Consider the following 24154-nt stretch of genomic DNA (forward strand, 5'->3'; position numbering starts at 1 on the left):
CTAAACACATACTAAACAAGAAAGCATATTTGAAGGCATATTCTCCCATAACAGCTATGAATTCTTTCTAGACTCTTAATTTCTATCATTTTTAAGGCAGTAATCTGACCTTTTAAATTTTAGAATAGAACAGAAGTATCTCCTGTGGAATAATTACTAAATTGGCTAAAAAATACAAAAGTACAGCATTGTTCACACATTAAGGGAAGTCATAAAATCAAGAGGCTTCTGAGGTAGAATACAGCCGCAGCTGGCATGCGAAGAATGCAACATCTGCGATTCCCTGTACAAGGTTGTTTGGGAAACTACACGAGGGATGGAACGGAACGCGCTTGTTCTGTGGCTTTCCCTTGTGACGTATAGCAGGTATAGGAACGAGATGGTACTATGGAACAGATAAGCGGCCTACACGCTACTCAGAGCCAACATTTCGTCAAATTTTGATGAAATGCTGTCCTTTGTGCGAACTTTTCTCATTATAATGTCATTATAATACCAAAACACACCTCCATCCCAAAGGCTACCTGCCTCCAAGGTGCGACCACTCCTTGAGTCTGCGCCCTGAATTTCTCGTAAACTATACCTTTAATTGTGAAGCGAGAAAAATTTACACCAATCATGATAAAAGTATGTATGACTAAAGTCACTCAAACTCCACCTTGAAGATAACAAATAGTATAAAAATAGCCCGAGAGAGGGGGGACACTCAGGGAAGACACCATCACAAAGAATTACATCACTGACTTCTGGGAGCAGTGGACGGGCTGAGCCTCTCTTCCTCCCCATAGGGACGCCTCTGGGTAAGACTTAGATTATACCGAATGCTTTCTCGGGAAACTTAGAAATTTCTCTAGAGACTCTCTTTTCTACGTTTATAGCCAGGCTGTATTTTTATAACTTTGTCGCGTATTCTGTATATGTAACAATACTTTAATTTGCACGTGCTTTGCAGACAGTGTATTTATCACCAGCAATCCTAAGAACCTACATATCTGTTGTTTAAATAAACTGCACTTTTTAAGTAGCTAGTCGTTTCAATTTCTCACTGAACGCGACCAAAGACTCGAGAGTGGCTGTGCTAGTTCATGAGCACGACTAGACTGAAGGTGCAGTCCACTATTAGTGTATACAAATCGTAATAGTTTAATACATATTAAACGCGATTGGACTGATAGTGCTGAATTGGGCATCACTCAGAATTTAAACTTAGCCGCGCCTAGCCTCCCACCTCGGTGAGGAGTGTTAGAACGCAAGGGGGTTTATTTTCTGCCAAAGCCGCTTGGCCCCCTTTCACGCAACATCTACTGAGGACAAAATCTCATTCTGTACGGTGCATGCAAAAGGGCATTGCTAATAGAGCACCCAGAGTGGCAGGCTGCAGCATGACCAGAAGCAGACGTCATAGGGAGGTGACATCATGCACTGCCATCCCACAACAACTGTTTAGTCTATGGGTAAACGAGTGTGTGCCTATCCCATAGCTGAGATACTGCACCAGTATTGTGGGAAACACGCCGTATCTTCCAACACTCTAAGGCTCTCAACACAACTGCTCAGCACTTGGCAGTCATTTCTGTTAAAGCTAACAGCAAGGCAACTCAAAAAACATTTCTGATAAAGTAAATCTAAACCAACCAAGGAAAAGAGAGAGACCTGTAAGAGACGATGAAAATAAAACTATGTTAATAAGAGTTCTAAAATAAAAACTTAGATATATCAGCTCACAAAGCGATATATACCTTTATATCTACATGTAGGCAAGCTAGGTGTTTAAATTGCAATTAAAACTGGTGGGCATCTGGTTGGTAGCAATTGTTGGACTCAAAGAGTGATCACATCATGCTAAAATAGAAACCTAAGGTTTTATTCAGTTGCCCACACACATAGCATCTTTAAACGTGTAAGACAACATACTTTGTCACCAGCTGCTACCCCTGAAGGGCATATGCTTTCCATACATCCTCTGTTACACACCTGGCAGCACTGTGGTGATTTCTCAGACACCCTACTGCGTCACGAATAACAATAGATGCCTGTGATGGTGCAATTCATTTGTCTCCTGAGTAGCTGAGCAGCAAAAGAACAATATAGTATATTGACTGTCATTGGAATTTAGATCCCCAACACATCTTGAGTACACCTAGGTGTACATGACATCTGCTCTGAGTCTTTACTCGGCGCTGAATCCCACTCTAAATATTTTAAGTCTTAGATAAGTTTGATAAAATTTGGATTTAAGTTACTTAAAGATTCATTATGCATGTTAAGCTGGTTTTATTTCTCTCTCCCCACAACTTTATTTTTTACTCAGATACCTAAGAATGCAGCACACAAATATTCAGGGCTTTCCCCAAACAAAGAAGCACTTCCTAAAAAAGAAAGGAGGAGAAAAGAATCTTTGCTCTCTCCAGTTCACCAACATATTCCCTCTCTAGTCTAGCTGAAGAGGAATGTCTGCTAGCTTTTTTTCCTCGGTGCTTGGTGAAGACCACGAAGCCTCAGTCAATAACCTCCCATCAATTTTTCTTGTGGAGAACTTCTGTGATTATTGGTTACTTGGTGACACAACCTTTGCTGTATTCTGGATAGTTCGAAGTTTCTAGAGATCAAAAAAGCACTTTTTTGAATTTCCATTTCTTCAATCTCCTCTCTCTGTGTGAGGCATGTAAAGTGATCTCACTTTTGAGCATTAACCGAGTTTGGTCCTTCCACACTCAGGAATGCTTTGTACATTTTGACAGTTAACAGTCTTTTTACCACTCATTTGTTTATTAACTTTGTTTATCCTAACATTAAACAGCAATCCAGGGACATGTTGTGATAGTTAGTTAGGTATGTTGGGAGGCATATTCTGTTGAGAAGTTTGAGAAAAAAATAAATCACAGCATGAAAATGAAGCAGTGCAGTGAATTACTTGGAATCTTCTTTGATATAAAGCACAAAATATAAGCTAAGCTTTCAAATAAAATTTACAAATACCTTATTCAAAATAACGTCCTTCATTGTCTAATGCATACCATATTGAAAATGTAAACACCGTAACTAGAAAAGTAAAATACAGTCCAAAGTGACTATTGATAAGTATGTACTGAAAAGCCACTTCAAATTCAGCTTGTTTCCTACAGTTAGAGAGGGAGAGAAAAGTACACGCATGCCTGCAGTCTTAACCACACATACAAATTTTGTTCCAGGATGTCCAGACAATTCAAATGCCCAGCAAAGATGTAGTGCACTAAAGGTAAAATAGGACTAGATACTGTGGAATATAACTTCTTTTCAGATCACTTTTGCTGTTGCAAGACTTGGCTTCACAGTAAAAGCACTTGATGTTCCTAGGAATGCCCTGTACTGCAGCATTATTTCTCTACTTTATATGAATGAGAGAAAAGTAATTACATTCAAGTGAGGGTAATTTGTTAGTTCTTGGAAAGCAAAGTAGTGTTGGAACTTTCCTGTTCTCAGTTCACCCAGGCAGAGGCAGGGTCTGCATATGGAATATGTAACACATAGGGAAAGGTCTGAGCTAATAATGCCAGTATCACTGATAGTCCTGGGAAAGCTTAGATTTGGTAAAAGTCGTCTTACTTAATTCTCCCAGCAGGGAGAAAATAAAAGAGCACGGCTCTTTAACAGGGTTCTCCTTTATAAATATAGTATCAGGAATTCCTCTTGCACTTTTAGAAACAGTTTGCCTTTGGTTAGAAAAGCCATTCCCATACCCCATCTACCCATTGCCAAAAGGAATCACCAGTTCATACCATGAACGTAGATATAAATACCTGCCCTCACCTGCTGCTCAGAGACTCATGTCAAACTGGCAGTGGTGAAAATTCATTTCTCCTGACCTGGTATTTGTTTGGATGTCTGCTGTGGGACACGTTTCTCAGAAAGCTATCTGTGGAGACCCAATAGCTAAGGAAAGTTTTGGAGATGTTAAACTGTTTTGCCAAACACAAAAACAAGTGCTGACAGTGCCCTACCTCCAAGGACCTTAGATGACATTAATCATGTTCTGTTGTCCAGTTTCTAGAGTTGTAATCAGTTATGGGCCCAATTCAGGCTCTGCTATGACTGCTGATCCAAAAAGTCTTTGAGCTTTATTTCACATTTAAGGTATTACGTCTGGCAATACCTAAGGGAAACATTTTGTTTCTTTGAGATAAAATCATAAGCAAGTATGAGAAACTTCTGCAAATTATCTCTAGTTTACTGTATGTACAAATATTGCAATTGGTTATGGACAGAAATGTATCCTAAATTCCCACTGAATGTTGGAAAAAAATATTTTTAACTCCAAAGTATCTTTAAAATTACAACCCATTCTAAATTTTTGTAATTATTTTGTAAATTAGACTAGTATAAATAAATGGGGTTTTTTATTATTTTATTTTAGCAAATGGGCATATTGTTTTCATTTTTAAAACCAAGCCTGGTAAGGATAGACCTCAAAAACAAAGGAGATGGATCAGTGGCCTAGCTAGCAACAAACAAAACCAAGAAACTGGAATGAAATCGGTTGACCAAGGGCAGATATTTCCAATTAAATTGATAAAGTACAGTTATTATAATTACACTGACTTGAAATTCAGCTGGAGAAAGCTTCATAGAATCAGAAAGTACAATGTGAAAATCCAGGCTATATATTTTGTCTCCTTTGCTGTCAATAAAAGGATCATTTTCTCCATAACAGCTGGACAATACATGTAGAAGCTGAATTCAAGTCACCTGTATGCATGACTACTATTAGCTTTGTGTCCAGCTACTAAAGCAATCTACTTATTCTGTAGTATTTCCACCATTTTTCTGAAAAGTATGGAATAATTGTATCTTGTGCCAGAAGGACAGAGAAGAAATTAAACATGTCAATTTATTATTTTTAGAAGTCTAGACTATAACCATGAACTTTTCTTTTCATACTATTATATAGGTGAAAATGAAAATTGCCACTTGCATGGAACTTCATTCTAGATACATCTGAGAGCCTGTTTCTGTTCAGGTACTAATTAAGAAAAAAACCCTGCTGTATGCTATTAAGGCAACTATATAGGTATATTCTATCTTCCAAAAGTTATGGGGCATATTAGAAATTATGAGTACTCTTTATAGGCTTGGGTTTTTTGGGGGTTTTTTTGCTTGTTTGTTTGGTTTTTTCCCAGAATTGGTTGGAAAGTGCTTTAGACATTCTACTTTACTTATTTCACATCCTGTTCTCTAAGACAATGGTCGATGCTGTTTGCTTCAAAGGAAGATGTAAACGCTTTCTTATTTGATTAGTTGTGCATAAGGAGACATTTTTTCCTCTTTTCAGTAGGAGATCACGTTATGCACTGAAGCATAAAATGTGATCGTTCTTGTAATTATATATTAGTTAGAATAAGTGCCAAGGTTGTTTCTATTTATGTGTCTGTAAATTTTTATAAATCTAATTACATCTCCAAAAGAGTGATATAAGCAATATCCTTTGGTCTTTAGAGCATGCTCTAAAGTTTTGTGCAATATTTCAAACGAAAGGATTTTGGCAAATCTGATTTCCTGACTATTATCCTCCTTTGCCTTTATTTATTTTAATTTTAGCTATGCTACTGAACTCTACAATTTTTTTTTTTTTTTTTTTTTTTTTTGGTGAATTAAACATTTGATCTAAAATGGTTGAAAAACCAGTCTGGAAGAAAACAAAACAAAACCAAACACAAACACACAACCAACCAAAACAAACAAAAGTCAACCAACAAACCAAAAAAATGTAGCAAGGCTGTATTCTTTAATGCTTACTCATAAAAGACCAGGGAAGTGCATGCGTAACGAGTTAAGGAGGTTTGCTAGTGATATGAAGTTATTCAGGGTGATATGAGCTAGGAATAACTATGAATAACAGGAAAAGTATTTTGTGATGATGAAGCTGCTTAAAGTGACAGTATCCAGTGCTTGTTATGCGTGGGCAGCCTTCCTGACATCATCCTCTATTGCAGGGTGTTGGACTTTCCTATCCTCCCTGTAACATAGCTGCCAGCCCCAAGCAAGTGTGTCAGGTATCTTATACTACTACAATTGAACTAAACAGTCACAGTTAAGAAATGAATTGCATCCTGAGTGACTGGCAATGAAGTGCAATGTTAACTGGGTTACAAAGAATAACACAATGTCCTCACAAGTGGGTGATGAGCTCCAGTCACTACCACTACTAAGGTGTGACACCGCAGAGTACTCCAGATAGCTCCAGGAACACATCAGACCAGTGCCCAAAAAGGGCAAAGCAAACAAAACTTTAGGATTTATCAGGCAAGAGAGCAAAGAGAAAAATAATCCTTTCACTACAGTATCATTCCACTGTTCACTCATTTCCTAAACAGTCTACACAGACCTGATTTTATAATCTGAAAAGATTATAGCAGATTTTTTAAAAAGTCAGAGAAAGGAAAACATATGGAATAGTTTCCATGCAAGAAATAACTTGGAAGTCCTTCAGCGTGTAATGCTACTTAAAGACAATTGCATAGAGATCAATATGGAGTAAGCGGGTTTGTCCGTTGTTCACCAACATTTTCAGTGAAAGACATTGTCGAACAGGAGACAGGGTGAAAACAGAGTTGCTTTCTCAGCAGGTGGCAGACCTGCACAACTTGCTGCCAAAAATGAGGAGGGAGATAAACTTTTGAATGTGTTCCCAGGGAAACCAGACTCTATACAAAAGGCAAATACATTAAGGTTTACTACATATGTAAAACTACATTCAGTTCATAAGATCTCCTAAAAAGGAAGTATTAGGAACATTAGGAAGAAGTATCATATATGTCTGTCCTTTTTTGATCACTTTGAGGGTGACAGAGCTCTGGAATGGGCTGCCCAGAGAGGTGGTGGAGTCTCCATCTCTGGAAACATTCAAAACCCACCTGGACGCGTTCCTGTGCCACCTGCTCTGGGTGACCCTGCTCTGGCAGGGGGGTTGGACTAGATGATCTCCAGAGGTCCCTTCCAACCCTACCATTCTGTGATTCTGTGAAAACTATTAAATCCCTTCTATTGGGAAAAGCATACAGAAAATAGGTGTTACTGCATCTTTGAAATGTAATGGAGAGAAAGAGTGGTTAAGTGTTAAATATGCTACCTGACCTACACAGTCCTGCCAGCTGGCCAGGTCCACAGGAAGGTGAAAGTTATTTCAGAGGAAACAAGGCTGGAATTGCAACTTTTCAAGTGTTCAGTGTGGCCAAGGGCTGTTCCTGGGCTGATGTGGGTACAGGCAGACACTTACACGGGGCAGAATCTAACTTGCGAATCTGGCCACACTGCAGAGACACAGCAAAGGGCATAAGTAGCAGTGGTAGAACAAAACTGTCTTTGCAGCTTCCTACACACAGTACCATTGTAGGATATTAGCAAAACCCAATATTCTCCCATGCATCATTATTCATACAGTAAGGAGTTGATAAGTGCCAGCCTAAAATGATGTTTATTGTTGCTCAGGCACAGCATTTTAAGCAGCTCTCGGTGGCTTTCCATTTCAGCATCGCTGTTGCTAAGCAGCATCATGAGGACAGTCTACAGCATGCTGTCAGTCTACAGAAAATGACAATGATAACTTTCAAAATTATTTTTTCTAGTTGTCCAGTGCTTGCATTCAGCCTCTAAGTATTACTGCATTTTTATCTGGAAGAAAAACAACTCACCTAGAATGGATTTTTTTTTTAATGTTCGGAAGTTCAGAGAGTTTACATGGAGTCAGGGGACAATGCTTCTGAACAGTGAGAGTCTGAACATTTAATACCTCTATTCTATTTAGTCCTTACACTATATCCATTGCCATAGCTCTCTATGTGCAGAAATAACAAGCACAGACCACCTTAGTATACTTGTGTTACACAGTGATATTGCTTATAATACTCAGAAGAGTCTCCCTTGATGTGTGCAAAGAATTCTGATTTTTCAAAAAAAAGACATTAAAAAGGAACTGTATCAGATTTTTTTTTTGTTATTTGATGTGGTTTGATCAGTTTGCAGAATACCTGTTGTAGATTGGTATGTCATAAAAATTACAAAGTAAGCTCTTCAAACCGTGAGAAAGAATGTTGAATAACCAAACTTAATTTGGGTGAAGAGAAGGGGAGGAAAACATTATGACAGTTACTATGCCCTGTGCTATTTTGAGTACCTAAAATGAAGGAAACATTCCTCGTAAGTCCTGAGAAAAGGAAACACTTGTAAAAATATAGTAGAGGAAGCATATCAAACAGCTAGAAAACTATGCATCACTATCAATTCTGCATTGTCATTTTATGAGAATAGACCTCAAAAGCTACAAATCTCTCTCTCAGAGATATAACATTTCAACTTTCTTAAGTATATTCTCTTTGGCTGGAGACAAGGAAGGAGCAGATCTCTGCTGTATGATGTTCTTCATCCTCAGAAACGTTAAAAAAAAGAATTGAGCAGTGGATATAAGAGTTTCACTTTTGGTTAAACTCTCCTTTGTCTCCACATATAAGTAGAGAAGTCCAGGAGAACAGATTTTTGCAGCTGATCATTGTGGTCATTCTAGCTGGCTCAAGTATATAAAGTTATATCACAGAGCACTTTTCACAGCCTCTAGCATGCGTTTTGCCACTGTTCAGAACATTTCTGTAGGCAGGAGTAGATTTCACACTCAGGTTTCTAAGCCCGCATTTCAAGCAACGTTCCAAACAGATATCACAGCTAAATAGTAGCTGTAAGTTGGAACCCTCAGTGGCTAATGTAAACTCTTGTCCGGAACACGTGAAAACTGTTGGTATAGAAAAGATAGTTTGCTATAAGGATGAATTCAGACCATTATCTCGAAGTGTTGTGAATCTACAAAGTTCACAAAGTACACCTTAGATGAGCTACAATAAGAAATCGGTCTCTGGTGGCTTTTTCCTGAGATTTTAGTAGCTTTTTTATTATATACATCATAAAAGTGTTTTGGAACATCCTTTACTATCAAAACCAAAGCTTTTAAAGTTTCTAACACTGCCACAGGGACTTGCATCTACCATTAAGAGGACAGAGTCTGAAAACATCAAAAATAAAGAATCAGAAATCTCAGCTAGTGTTCTTCTTGGGGTAACATTCAGATAAAGATGAACTTTAAAACACCAGTCTCATTTGCAATAAATTTCCATGACTGTTCTGACAGAAGTAGGAAGCCAATACTACATACTGTAGCTGGCAACTTATCAGAGATAATATCTGGAAAACATCGCCCATATCTTTCCTGTTTATCTTGTGTACAAAGTACAGTATAATTTCTTAGGTTTGATGTAATCTCATCAGTGTTATTTCCCAGTGCCTGAGCAGTGCTTAATGATATCCTAAAGGGGAAGACTACTCATTAGCAGCAGTAACAAAGCCAAGCAGCTCACATAAATTAATGATCCATTCTCCCGGTAGTCCTTGACATTGGGAAATATTAACTTTGTTTTATTGATCAGAAAGACAGAGAAGTGAGATAAAATGACTTGCCGCAGCCATGCAGGAAATTTGTAGTAGGCCCCGGCACAAAATGCATCTCCTAAGTTCCACTTTGGGGGTTTACATTTCAGTAGCTCTGGTGATAAATGTGGAAGGAGGAAAGAGATTTGTCCTGTTCTGTCAGAAAGAGGCTCTCCTTCATCCAAGTGTGTCCAAGTAAATATTAGTAATGAACAGTAGCAGTGCTTTCAGGAGCAGCTCTTACCTTGGGATCCATCCCCATCAGAACTTTATTATTTTTGGTAAAATTTTTCTGAGTCTTATTTCCCTTGTGCAGTAAGTGAGGACGGTGCAAATAATTGTACCAATGCTGGCACCACACCACATGGGAACAAGGTGGATATGGTGCCCAAAAAACAGTATAAATAGGAATTCCCACTAGCCAAAAAGCATTAAAGCCTGCTGGCCTTATTGCGATCTGTCCATATTGGCTATGTACTGCTCTTAATTCTTTATTTTACAACAGCTATTTTTTACAGCTATTGATAAATAAATCCCACTGAATTAAGGAGGATATTGTCTAAGTATACACCGCTGGACAGTAAGTCTTGCAGATTCACAAGCGTTGACTCAGTATCCAAACAATTATTTCATAAAATAATTTTATTAGAATTTCAAAGATCTACTTAGAAACTATAGCAAACTATGTATTCTATTTCTCTTTGAAGGAGAGACAAATGAAAACAATGCTGCTATTCATTCTTTTAGACTTACAGACAGATACTGTTTGTCCATAGCAGGAACATACCTGTTGGAGGTAGGGTTGTGGGTTCTGCTGGTAAAAACTCCTGGGATGGTAAGCACTCCCTGGATAACGTGAGGTCATCAAGTGCTATGCCATCTTTGGGACCTTTTCCAGCTATCCCTTCAAAGACAACTTGGAAATCTTCATCTCCATCTCCAGCCAGGATCAGTGCCTTACGCTGCCAGAAATTTCCCTGGTTTCCAGTAAGATTAAAGAGAATTTTTTCATGTTTCGCTGTAGTCCTCTGGTAGACAATCAATGATCCAATGTGAGCTCCATACATATGGTAATAGAAAAGTATCTGTAAGCAAGAACAGTAGCATCAAGTATACACTAGGTGACTTCAGACACATTCTGCTATTGTATTTACCTTAATTATTAAATGGAGCATTATTAGTAGCATTCAGAATAGCCCTTAATTTTACTGATTCAAACCCAATTTAATTAAAACACACACAGAAAGACCTACCAGTGAAAATTTTTGAAATATTCCATAAACCAAACTTGGGAGCCAGCATTACAAAACCGTGACAGCTGATCTTACATTTCTTTTGAATAACTTGCATGTAAATGAAAAGAATGAAAATACTTGATAAGAAAACAGGAATGGAGCACTGCCATTTACCATAAGGGAAGTAACTTCAGTTTACTCAACACTGCTCTGGTTATAAACGTGTTTGTGCTAGATTACAGAGTGTGTGATTAGAAAATAGTTTAATCTAACGTGGGAGAAAAACTTCCACGTGGACTGAAGAAATGCAAAACAGTAGCTAAAATAAAGCATAAGAGGTTCTCGGGTAAGAAAGCAGTGATTTTATTATTTAACTTTTTTTTTTAGTAAAAATGGGAAAATAAACTATGAAGTACAGAAGTAAGATCAACAGAACATTAAAAAAATCACTGTGAAGAATCATCACCATTAACTGCTTTCTCAGTTATTTTCAATTCAAGAGCAACAAAGGAATACTTGTATTTGATCAAATGAATACTTAATCTAGTTCAATATCTTGTTTCTGACAAAGATCAGAATACTTCCAAGAATGACGTAGGACCCTGAAAATAAGGCAATTCATGTTATAATATGCGAGACCATGTCTATAGCTCAAATTTCTTCCTAGTCGTATGCATAGCACAAGCCGTAAAGAATGAAAACTCTATCCTATTTATTATAGCTATAAAAAAATAATAGCGAATATTATGACACCCATGTAAATGTGAAGTCACGTCCCTTTATGTTACCTGGTGCTATAGGATTTCATAGGCTTCTGCAGTCTTTTGTATTGCATAAATATATTATTTTTTTAAAAAAACTCACAAATATCTATTTAATTGATTTTAATTGATTTTCTCTAATTATTGATTAGTAAAACCACCAAGGGCTTTGTGTTATAATTCTTTTGAAAGTTTTATTATTTTAACTTTCGGAATGTTTCCTGTGCAACGAAGTGGCCAGCAGGTCTAAGGAGGTGATTCAGACCCTCTATTCCACATTTGTGAGACCCCACCTGGAGTACTGTGTCCAGCTCTGAGGCCCCCAATATAAGAAGGACATGGACCTGTTGGAACGATTCCAGAGGAGGGTCACAAAGATGATCTGAGGGCTGGAGCACCTCTCCTATGAAGACAGGCTGAGAGAGTTGGGGTTCAGTCTGAAGAAGAGAAGGCTCTGGGGAGACCTTATAGCAGCCTTCCAGAACCTAAAGGGGACCTACAGGAGAGATGGGGAGGGACTCTTGATCAGGGCCTGTAGTGACAGGATGAGGGGTAACAGTTTTGAACCGAAAGAATTTCGGTTTAGATTTAGAGTAGATATTAGAAAGAAATTATTTACTGTGAGGATAGTGAAGCACTGACACAGGTTGCCCAGAGAAGTTGTGGATGCCCCATCCCTGGAAGCGTTCAAGGCCAGGCTGGATGGGGCTTTGAGCAGCCTGGTATAGTGGAAGCTGTCCCTGCCCATGGCAAGGGGTTTGAAACTAGATGATCTTTAAGATTGCTTCCAAATCTAACCATTCTATGATTCTATGAAATATAGTTTTCTTGTATGGAGATATTTCCTGTCATGCAGGAAACTAGTCTGTTTCTCTTAAAATCATTCTTTAAATGAGGTTAGCCTATTCAATATACGTGTATATCTATATACTACATCATGATTTTCACATTTTTAGGATCAATTTCTATTTCTTTTTACTACTGCTGAATTTTGTTTGATTCTTTAACTGTAATTAAATTCTAGCAAATATTTTCATAGAACTCCCCACCACACTGCTCCTGATTGACTGCAGTTCTTTTCAAAACTACCAGACTGTATTTTGTATGTTTGCATTTCTTTTATGATCAATGAATTAATACAAGCCCCGCCCCCCCCCCCAGCCCCCAACATCACTTTCTGGACTTCACATTTATTTCCAATATCCTTATCTCAATTACACTGAATAATTTTGTGTATTGAAGTCAACATGCCGTTCCTCTGTTCTATTACTTCATTTCTAGATATATTATATAGTAGTAACATCATCTTGATAACAGTCATACACAAATTTGATTTTAAGCATGTATCCAAGCCATTTCAGGGCTGGGGATCCACATTACTCAGGCTTGAATTACAATGCGTGTAAAATATTCATTCCCGTACTTAATTTGCTTCGCATCAGAACATAGGCTAGCTCTCTAGTCTTAGCTCTCCAAGGTTCTCTGGATCTTGGCATCCACCAGTTGGCTACTTAATTTTTCAGGTCTATCCTGAAGAATTTATCATAGATTTTTGAAAACTAAAGGGATTATAACAACTGGTTGTGTTTGTAACTAATTTTATGGCTCAAATTTTGATGATATTTTATAATGGCTAGATTAAGTTTTGCTCCTGACATACTGAAATTACTAGAGCTTTGTTTTGATCGTAAAATCAATACATTTATGTTTAGTACTTCCTGACTTTCTTGTCTACAAAGAGTTTTGAGAGTTTTCAAACAGCCAGAAGATTTCAATCAAATGAACTGCTTAGAAATCCCAAGCATAAGCAGAACTCTTTCCAAGTGTCAGACAAACTCTTTATGACTTTTGATTTTCCTCATGAGTAGTGAGTAGGAGAAAAATGGACCTAGAGGCAAATGAGTGGACATTTTGAACAGAGATGTCATCTGCGTATACAGTAAAACTGTTTAGGACTATTTCAGTCTATGGCAACCTTCATTTGATGACCATAGTGCGGTGATCACACAATCAGTTCAATTCAAAGGCTTTTAAAAAAATGTCTTATCTTCACCAAGATTATCCTCTTGGCGGAGCTAGTTATTAGATAGATGTATAAAGGTGAACTTCCAAAATGAGGACAAAAACCTAATGCAAAATTATTACGTATCCTATTTTACAGGAGAAACTCAATCAAATTTTATATCTTCCATAAATATAAAGACACTGGTATTATCTCTCAGGCAAGTTACTAGACCAGTATCTCCAACAAACAGATGGAGTAAGAATTCCAAGTGTGGCATTGGTAGTGAAGATGCTCCAAATGCTGGAGAGCAAAGTGGCTATTTTATGGGCAGATCATTAGAGAGCTCTTGACCTTATTTAACTGGGTAAAGCAGATAGCCAACAAACATTTCTGTTGCCAAGTTAGACTGATCTTCGTGTGTTAATAGCAAAATAATTAGCAAAATAATAGCCTGAATGTTGTTTTTACTCACAGTAGTTCCAAAATTCTTTACTCTAGATTCTAGGCTGGCATACGACTTAGACCACTTGTTGTTCACACTTCCTTTCAACTCTAATAACTCACAGAATGGAGTAAAATAGTTTTAGGGACTGTCTGATCTGTTAGGATGAAGTTTTAGATCTTAATTAACTATTTGAGATATTATTTCCTTCATATCAAATCAAATGTTGAAATAACTTCATATACTAATATCTTTTTTTTTTTCCCCCCACTAGGCTTGCTTGGTTTTTTTCCAGATCACTTCTTCAGTTCTGGGAACCCATTCCCAAATTTTCCCTGAAAATGTTAAGCCAATCCTGCCTCGCTAATTTTCTAAAATCTCTATAAATTTTCCTTTGTTAATTTTCCAAAGGCTAAAAGTACCACTCTCCCTCTCACAGCAGCTCCATTTATGCACAATATTCCTCTCCATGTAAATAACGTATACAGATATTTCGGTAGCTCTATTCGTAATTACTGATTTTAAATTATTACTAATTTGATTAGTAATTAGAATTATTGGCAATTATTAATGTTTAAACTTCCATTTTGTGTTTGACACTGATGTTGGAAACTGAGATACCACTCATTTTTGCCTTGACACTTAAAGACTGTGAAAATTCATAAAAATACCATCTCAAAGTAACGCATAGTTCAACTTTCTGGAAAATTCACTTTTTCAGCATGTTGTTCCTGTAGCAGATTCTGATAGATATGTTCTGAAACATGTCTTATGAAACGACATGTTGCCATTTTAACAAAGGCTGTAAAAGATATATCAAAACCAGAAAACTTTTTAATCCGGGTTTGCAGAGAAATGATAAAGCTCAAATCGTTGTGCTGTAATGTACTGGAAAATAAAGGCTTATTTTTCTCCATTCTCTAGAGGAGAGTTGGTGACAAAGCCTTCTGTCACACATCCTTCCATTCGCAGTTGTACTCTTTGAAAGTCAATTGTTACTGTATTTATACACATTTTCTCCATAAAATCACAAACCATTACCATAGCTTTATGCTACTCAAGTCTGGTGTCACATAAGACATATTCTAAATCAGACGCTGCATTCACTGTCAGCTTCATCTGAATCTCCCAGAGTACCTATTTACTTAAAGAAATCATTCTTCTCCCCCAACGAGATACACGCTTTCTTATAATTTCAAGGAAATAAGATTTCCTTATGACTTATTTCCCTGACTCTTCTGCAACATGTTCGTTTTTTCTTAAGAAATATCTCAGTGATTATCTCTATTCAATTTAGGAATATTATCTTCGTGCAATCTAGAAATAAAATTCTGCACTCCTGATAGTACCACACCCCCACATACCTTGCAGTCTTTATTCCTTCTGCTTAGGACAGGACTAGAAATCCTGGCTTTCTGTCCTGGCAGCTGAAGAAATGAACTCCTTATAAAAATATAATGACCAGATGGGTCTTGTAATGTATGATCAGTAGCTGGGCCAGTGCCCATTTTTCTGGTACTGCTGGTTCTGAGGTTCCAGTCAAAATCGTCATTTTCATCTTGCTTCCATCCACAAAGATCAAACTCAAAATTGCAATGCCCAATAGATGTACCTGAAAGACATTTGCACACACATGAAAAGAGATTTTTTGTCGAGAAGTTGATTAGGTACTTATACTACAACTTAGTACTCAAATCCGTAAAAGGAAAAATAGTGCTTCTATAGAAAAAATAATATCCATGTATCTTATTAAACAGATCATTTTTAATGTTCTAGGATATAATAAAAGGATAGGACAAAACTGAATATATATGAGGTACACCTCTGTGATCCCATTATAGTCACCAGGGTCCTTAGTATAAAAGAAACCAAATACAGCAATCTATTTTAGGTCAAGCTGAATGGCTCTTCAAGGTCTTACAGGCAAAGGTCAATTGGTGCCCTCCATAGGGTGACCAAGACATCTGCAGAAAACTTTATGGAGCAACACGTTAAGGTCAGGTGAAAATGATAATAAATGCCTATATTTAGGGAACAGAAAGCCATCCAAATGGATATGTTGAGCACCATAAAGACACAACTTCCATATAGACACATATAGGTAAAACATAAATGCAGGTGTGCTAACTTTGAGCTGAATCACACCCATAGTTAGTTTACTTTTACTTGTTTCCAGAAGAATTCACACATGTAATTTCTTAGCCAATATGCAAACATAAATGATTATCAACATTTCTCCTTAAATTGTATTTAATGCCTAGAAAAAGAGAAAGCTGTCATAATTTTGGTTGATTTTTGTATGAAACAACATGCATGCTCTTTACCGATTTTCCAATCTTGAAATAGCCAGCATGGTGAGTCAGCTGTCCCCATAAATTAAGGTTAAGACCATTGCATCACTCCAGAAGTTTAAGCTGTGTATAATTTTTTCCTCTATGCATCTATAACTTCAGTATAATGATTACCAAGTAAGACTAAACTTGCTGAAATAAGCTTGAATTTCGGCAGAGCCTTCAAGAGACTTTCAACTGTGCCCTGAATATTCCTACTATTATTGCTGGAAAGGAAAGTGCTTTGAAGATAAATTTGGAAGCTGTATGGATTATTTGCTCTGACAATATAAGACATGACAAAAGCTCTCTTGTAAAATGTAAACAGAATGTGAGCCTCTTCTGGGGTCTTATAAAGTTCAGCCACTTAAAAGTAGCTTTTTTTTTTAATTAGCAGCTGGTCAGAAGCCTCAGTAATGAGGCCAAGGAGCTAAAATCCATGGAGTTTACACATGGACCAAAACCATACAGACAGCTACCTCTAAAATTTCAGGCTGAAATCAGATGAAAGATTTCTTCCTTGGATTTTTCTTTGTGGAGGTTGTAAGGGTGGCAAAGAAGCTAGAAAATTTTTCTTAAAAATATGGACTGTTTCGCAAAAATAGCTTCACTATCATTTACCTTTGTCTGCAAATATGTTGCCATCTGAAATAATTAAAAAAAAACCAAACCTGATGTGCTAAATGAAAAGATTAGAAAACATAGGTTGTAGTTTACCTCAACTGAATGCAACTGTCCATAAAATTTGTCACTTCTCATCTTTTGCTGTATGATCATTTAGTTACTTCGTATTTCATGATCCTAGTTAAATTCCTTCAATTACTTACAAATTCCATCTCGAGTCAATGAAATTCATGCATGCAACTGACCATTTTGTTTTAAAGGCATGTTTTCAGGAATCAAGACCTCAAGGCATGAGTACTGAACATCCCTGCTAATGCTTTATAAATTGCGTGTTACCTAATATAAATTTAGATGTCCTTGTAGGATCTCTATATTCAACAAAGAAAAATAGTCATATCTAGAAGACAATTTATCTAATCTAACTCAAACAACCAATTTTAAATTAAATGAACTTCAGCCTGGAAGTGAGTCACTGCACTGATGAAAAAGAGAACTTAGGCAGCCAGCTTAGAAGCTCAAGTTACAGGAGATGACTGTGTACTTGTGTATTAAATCTTTCGTAGTAGACTCTTCTGTGAAGAGCTGTGAACTTTTAGTAATGAAGTACAAAAGAAAAGCTAATCCTTTTGTCTGTAGAGCAGTGACACAGGGCTGCTGAATTAGTCTACAGGATGAGAGCTTAATAATTTAAAAACATTTAACAGTAGGTTTATGAATCATATATTGATCACAAAAGATCTAACAAATCTTTGTAATAAACCAAGTAACTAAAGGGAGCAAAATTTAAACTATTTTAAGGCATATTATTCCCAACAGTTATGCCTAGATGAACAAGAAGTGCAGAGCTATAGGAGCAGATCTGTACAGCAAAACACCTGATGCTGAGGACCTGGTAGCATTTAGCAGGGCAGTGGAGGAAAGAGGACTGAGGTGGTACAGGCTGATCCTGTGGGCTGAATGACCATTAGCGGTTAGAATACATTTGACGTCCTCCTAAAGCTCACCTTTCAATTTATTTTTCTAATGAAAGGAACCTAGTTCATATGCTTGAGCACACTTCAACGATGCAAACCAAATCATAATAATCAGGAATAACAGAGACTTGCTTCAGAAGCACACTGATGAGCTAAACCAAGCATTAACCAAGCTCAGACAAAACCAAACACCTACCAAGTACAGCCACCTGCACTGGCACTAATCCATATTTCAGACTGGGAAAACACTACTGCCCCACAGCCTTTTTCACAAAATTAAATTTACTAGATCTCATAAAACACCCTTTCTACTTCAAGGAGTCCTGCCCAACTTAATCTAACCAGAGCTGCCTCAGACACCTTCCTCTGATACAGCAAAACCCTCAAGCAGCAGAAAGCAAACCCCGGCAGTTTCTGAACAAGGTTGAAGGAGTGCTACCACCCATTACCTATCCAGCAATGTTGTGTTTTATTTTGTTCTCATATACTTGTAGTAAGAAAATATTACTAGTGACATATTTAAAGAAAAATCTGAGCAAGGATCATTCATTCAGTACCTAATAGAATAATTTCTAAACACTTGATGAATCAGTATATCTGTTAAAATGTGTACTTATTTTACAGCACTGACATCGTGCACTTAACTAAAAAGAGCCCTCTACAAAGCAAATAAAACCAAGGCAACAGTAATTTAACAGCTTTATGAGGCACAGTTTATATCTCAGCAGCACTGGCTTTGTCTAGACATTTCTAATTAGACATGGTGAGTATCATTGTGTGACATAGTCCTATTAACATTCTGGAGGTTCAGAAATATTACAAACATTAGGGACTAGTTTCTTTTAACATGGTGCAGAAATATTTTGTTAACTAAAATATGGTGACTCTTGGTCCACATAGCAACCAACGTCTACAGTTAGAGCTTGCAATCAAGGAAGGCCTACTGCTAAAAGGTACTATGGAGATGTCTTGAAGCCGTACAGTTTTCATGTTTTTTAAACACAATTGCCATGTCTGGGCAAAACCGCTCATTTCTGGTTTCCTATGCTTTGGTCTACCGTGCTTTGCCCTGCTAAAGCCTTCCCTGGGCTTCTGAGTTTGAGGTTTTCAAGCTGTGGTTCTATGCTTCAACAGTGAGGGAAACAACTCTTCTCTGATGGCTGCAAGGAATGAAAAAATCTTCACAAAGAGTGGAAACATGTGCTTCCTATCATTATGTTCTCTTCAGAGGCAGCCTGCCTCATGAAAAAGCTGTGAAAACAGAACTAGCATTTTTCTGTTAAGTGTATTTTCAGCAAGTCCTATATTATGTATTTCTACTTTATTAAATATATAAGGCAGAGACAGCACCAATAAAAGAATCCTCAAATTCTCCAGAGCATATTGGAGTTTTACAGCGGCATACCTATTTCAAAACTGGAAAAAAAAAAAGGAAAAAAGGAAATAAAAATTAGTCTAATTCCTGACACTTATTGAAAATCCTATTGAATAAAGCACTCCCAGACCTAACAAAGAAAGCTATAATTGGTCACTAAGCATTTTACAGCACAATTAGACATTATGAAATGGCATTATTTTTTTATCTGAGGCAAAATCCATGTTGATACAGAAGTTTCACCCCAGTAATGATTCCTGTGCTCCTTAATACTTCATTGTAAAGCTTCCTGTTAAAATGCAGTCAGGAAAGTTCTTTTCCTAACTTTTTTAAAGAATTTTTTACTTTTTTTTAAACTTAAAAATATAAAGTAAAAAAATCACTTCACAGGAAGGCATTATCTTTGTGGGACTGTTCGGTTCATCTCTTTTCCAATGAGGAATCACAATTAAATACTTACTTTAGGGCACTGAAAAACTAAATCCCATCAGCCTGTTTGAACCATCTTGCCCCTGATGCTTCAGTCTTTATTTGGCTGATGGTGTTCATAGAAATACAGACAATCCATAAAACTCAAAAAAGTCATGGGTAAACAGCTTTTAAGTAGTTCAGAAAATAAAAGCCAAAAAACGAGAATCTTTTTCAAATGAGTATTTCCGACTTGATATACTCCTCATTTGTAGTTGCAGAGGTTCTGAACTCATCCATAGCTTAGTGACATAGAATCATAGAATCTTCATGGTTGGAAAGGACCTTTGAGATCATCGAGTCCAACCATACACACACACGCACACAAAAAAACCCAAAAAAAACCCCAACACCCAACAACCTACAATCTCTGCCCTTCAGACCATGCCCTGAAGTACCAAATCTAGATGTTTCTTAAATACCTCTAGGGATGGTGACTCAACCACCTCCCTGGGCAGGCTGTTCCAGTGCCTGACCACTCTTTCAGTAAAGTAATTCTTCCCAATATCTAATCTAAACCTCCCCTGCCGCAGCTTCAGACCATTTCCTCTGGTCCTGTCATTCACCTGGGAGAAGAGGCCAACACCCACCTCTCTCCAACCTCCTTTCAGGTAGTTGTAGAGGGCATGCTATTCCTGGTTTGGAAATCACCGTTAATAGTATGAAAATAATTTGTAAAACACAGTCCCTTTGCCATGTACCTTAGCTTCATAGGAGCGTACCTTTGCTTCATAGAATTGTATTCACTGAGAATTTGGTAAAGTGTATTCATAATCTCAATAAAAATGAGGCAACTGTTCATACAGTACCAAACAGTGCAGATTTGATTGTGTGAGCATTTCCCACAACTGTAGTAGAAAAAAATGTTAGTATGACATATTGTGATCCATTTCTCCAGAGGAGAACCCGTTTGATATGAAACAACGTTCTTTGAATCTGATACTACAGATGCTGTTTCTTGATACCTCTTGTAAAACCAAAATTGTACGGTATTCAGATTAAAATGATCTGCTAAGATACCTGCCAATCCTTGAAATATCAAAGGATGTAGGTCCCTCATATCCCAAAGGTATTATGCTTGAAGTATTTTTTTCAGCCTTAATACATTCTTTTCATATGGAAAAGAGGAGAATTTTATTATGCTTTTAAAGACAGCTGCTTTCTGAGTTATTTTAAGAAATTCACTAACAGCTCTTTTTATTTTCTATCATATGATTTCAGATTAAATAATAGTAATTTAAAATCCCTAAAAGCCAAGGACTAGAATTAAATTATTACCTTCTTGTTTGCTTTCTTAGCTGATGAGCTGCCAAAAGTATTCCAAGTAATAACAATTCACAGCAGGCACAGTTATTTATGATAATTATATTTAAAAAACTACCATACTTACTGCAAATAGTAGGGCTCTCATCTGAGTTGTCTGCACAATCATTTACAAAATCACACAAATTATCCTTTGGGATGCAGTACTTGTTGGCACATGTGAATTCCTCTGATGTGCAAGGTCTGTCTGGGATGAGCAAAGGGGAACAATCTTCAAAGGTAATGTCATCCACTGCCACGTCTCCCATGTAACTGACACCACGTTTTGCCCTGAAAACAACCTAATAAAAATTACGGAGCTATTACAGTAAGACATGGTTAAGATATACAAAAGTTTATACATGCAACATGAACAGAACACAGACTATGACAGTCCTTGCGAATCTTGAAATAGGAAGTGGTTAGTTCTTACTGTCATAGCACAGCCCTATGAAAGTTTGTACTACTGCTTGTACAGATTTGTCGCTACAGTTATTGAAGGACCATCTTCTAATATCAACCATGTACAGAAAAGGGGGGGAAGAAAATGAGCAACAAAACCCGATACTAGTCCCCACTTCTCCTGAATTAATAGCAAGGCTTCCATCTACTTCTGCAAAGTAAGCACGAAAAAGACTAGCCCGAGTCATTCATCAGTTATTCTCATTAATGCAAAAAGAATGTTAAAGTTTCATTAAAAGCCATCCAAGACAGAAGTACCAGAGAATGTAACACATTTTTAAATTCGTTTCTGGCCGTTTCTGGGTTTTTTTTATGGAGATACAACTAAGCATGGTATACCCGTGACTAAGTATCTCTAAGAGGCTTAGGAATCAGCTCCTATTTCAAAGCGAACATCATGCTCAAGACTCTTTTCTCATAAACCAGATGTAATACTGCTACACATTAAGGAGAAGGAAGCGGAATAGTTTATCCTGAATTGGATTCAAGGATAGAAAGGCTTCTCCATCTTAAAAAAAGTATATCAGTCTGAGATTGAAGGGGAGTGAGAAACTTCCAAAACCTTGTGGTCAGCTCAGATAACTGATCGGCCAGCCAAAATTATGTCTTTTGTTATTCAAAAGGGGAGGTACACTATGTGTATGAAGGAAAAAGGGAAATGAGGAGGTGAAGAATGCATAATATAAAAGTACCTAAAGCCAGCTATGCAGAGAGCACATAACATAGGAATATGTACCTGAAAATTTGAACGAATTCCTAAAAACACTTCTGCTCTGTTCCACTGGGGACCTTGGCTGCCACTTTGAGTCCACAGTTTAGAAGTCTTGTTACGGGTTTTACAGAGTACCTAAAAAGGAAATAATTCTAGGTCACAAAAAATCTTTTTATTACCGACTCACTTTAGGTTCCTTAATTGTATACAAAAATACGAGAGTATCTTGTACAACTTATCCCTATACCATCATTAAATATCATAGAATCATAGATTTCTGGAGTTGGAAGGGACCCAAAAGGATCATCAAGTCCAACTCCCTGCTCCTAGCAGGACTACCTAAAAATAACCATATGACTTTGAACATCATCCAGACATTCCTTGAACTCTGACAGGCTTGGTACCATCACCAGTTCCCTGGGGAGCCTGTTAGAGTGATAGACCACCCTCTTAGTGAAGAACCTTTTCTTAATGTCCTATCTGACTCAAAAGGATTTTCCAGTGTAAACAACTATTCTAAGAAAATAATGCTTCAGTGTTTTCTTATCTCCTCATAAGTGTAATCAGTCCAGAATCTTACCTGGACTAACTTATCCCATTAATTTATCCAGAGTGGCTAGCCGCAAATAAAAATTGCTCATTAATGGATTGGGACCCATTTGTAAAAAAAGGAAAAAACACTAACAACAAGAGTTACTGAAAAATGTATTAATTTTTTCTTCTACAAATAAAAAACTTGTTATTTTCTTCTAAAGACCAAATTTTATCTGATTGGACAGTGGAAGACTCTTAAATACCCTTACCCCTGTGAACAGTCACTGAATTGGGCAAAGATGAGACTTTTTGACCTGAGCACAAAGTCCTAAATATGTTTTGCTCCAACCTCTTGGGCATCCAAATTCAACTGAGCTGAAAGATGGGTGTTTGATGAAGTGTATCAACCTGTGTCTCCAGCCAGTACTTGCAGAGCTAAATATCAGTTCACCAGTTGCCTGAACCACTTCTGCTTTCAAGGATTTATTGCTACTCTATGTAATCTTCTTAGGGCAGCCCAGGCATTTTTCATCTTAATGAAAGAAAAAGGATTTTTTTGAAAATTTATGCAGTCCTGTGAGTGTATATGATATTGCATAACAGGTGGGCTCTGCCAAGCAAAGAGAAGATCCTCACACTGAAGAGCTTTCACTCCAGAGGAGCAAGAGAAACAGGTGTAATATATTAAATGGAATAGAAAAAACAAAGTGACAGCTGGCTTTATAGACAGGAACTGCCTGCAGAAGACATGAGTTCTAAGGGGAAAAAATAAATTGGAGAGAAACAGGGATTAAAGATATTATTTGTGAGAATAAATGGTGCTAAATAAGAAAAGATTTTTCTTACGCTCACATACAAATTATATATTTCTTTGACTATAGATATAAATGTGTGTGACTGTAGACACGTACATACATACATAATTTTACATACACTGTGAGTTACTTACTGAATTATAAACCCAAGTCCTTCATCAGAAATTCATAGTTTCTATCATATCATGCTAAAGGTTATAATTTTAGAGTTAAACATGCCCATAAATTTATTTGCTATCAAAATCCAAAGCTTCCATGTGCCCTCATGCAATTTAAAGCCCTATGCATTTCGATTACAATACAAGTTATTGAAAAAGCTCACCTAATACTTTGGTAGAGTTACCCATGCCAAATCAGAGGGCAGAAAACAGAGAAAAATGGTTTCAACTAATATTCAAACTGAGGTGGCCCAGTAAAGCGACAGCTAATCAATGCTTAAGAAAGCCATAAAACCACAGGAAGACAGACATTCATGCAGACAGCAGGAAAGTCTTCAATGCATCCTACATGACATTTGACAGCATGGACGCAGACTAACATGCAAAAAAATCCAACCTTGTGAAGTAAATAAAAATGTGGTAGTCTTGGGGGAAGAGATGGATAAAAGGCCTTTAGTGATTTTTAAGCACAGAAAGATTCACATTCATATAGTACTTAGCACCTTTAGA

The 24154-nt window shown here is 37.1% G+C and overlaps 1 protein-coding gene across 1 annotated transcript in view; it reads right to left on the reverse strand.

Moving 5' to 3' along the window:
- The window catches only part of MALRD1 (MAM and LDL receptor class A domain containing 1), a 269347-nt gene that overhangs the window by 135110 nt on the left and 110083 nt on the right, over positions 1–24154 (reverse strand). The window contains exons 23-26 of the mRNA XM_074574506.1: positions 22162–22272; positions 21052–21265; positions 15255–15502; positions 10235–10532 (exon numbers count right to left, since the gene is read on the reverse strand). Of these exons, the coding sequence (XP_074430607.1) occupies positions 10235–10532; positions 15255–15502; positions 21052–21265; positions 22162–22272 (871 nt within the window). The remainder of the gene's footprint in view (positions 1–10234; positions 10533–15254; positions 15503–21051; positions 21266–22161; positions 22273–24154) is intronic.

This window comes from Larus michahellis, chromosome 2 (genome assembly GCF_964199755.1).
Source record: "Larus michahellis chromosome 2, bLarMic1.1, whole genome shotgun sequence".
Taxonomy (NCBI): Eukaryota; Metazoa; Chordata; class Aves; order Charadriiformes; family Laridae; genus Larus; species Larus michahellis.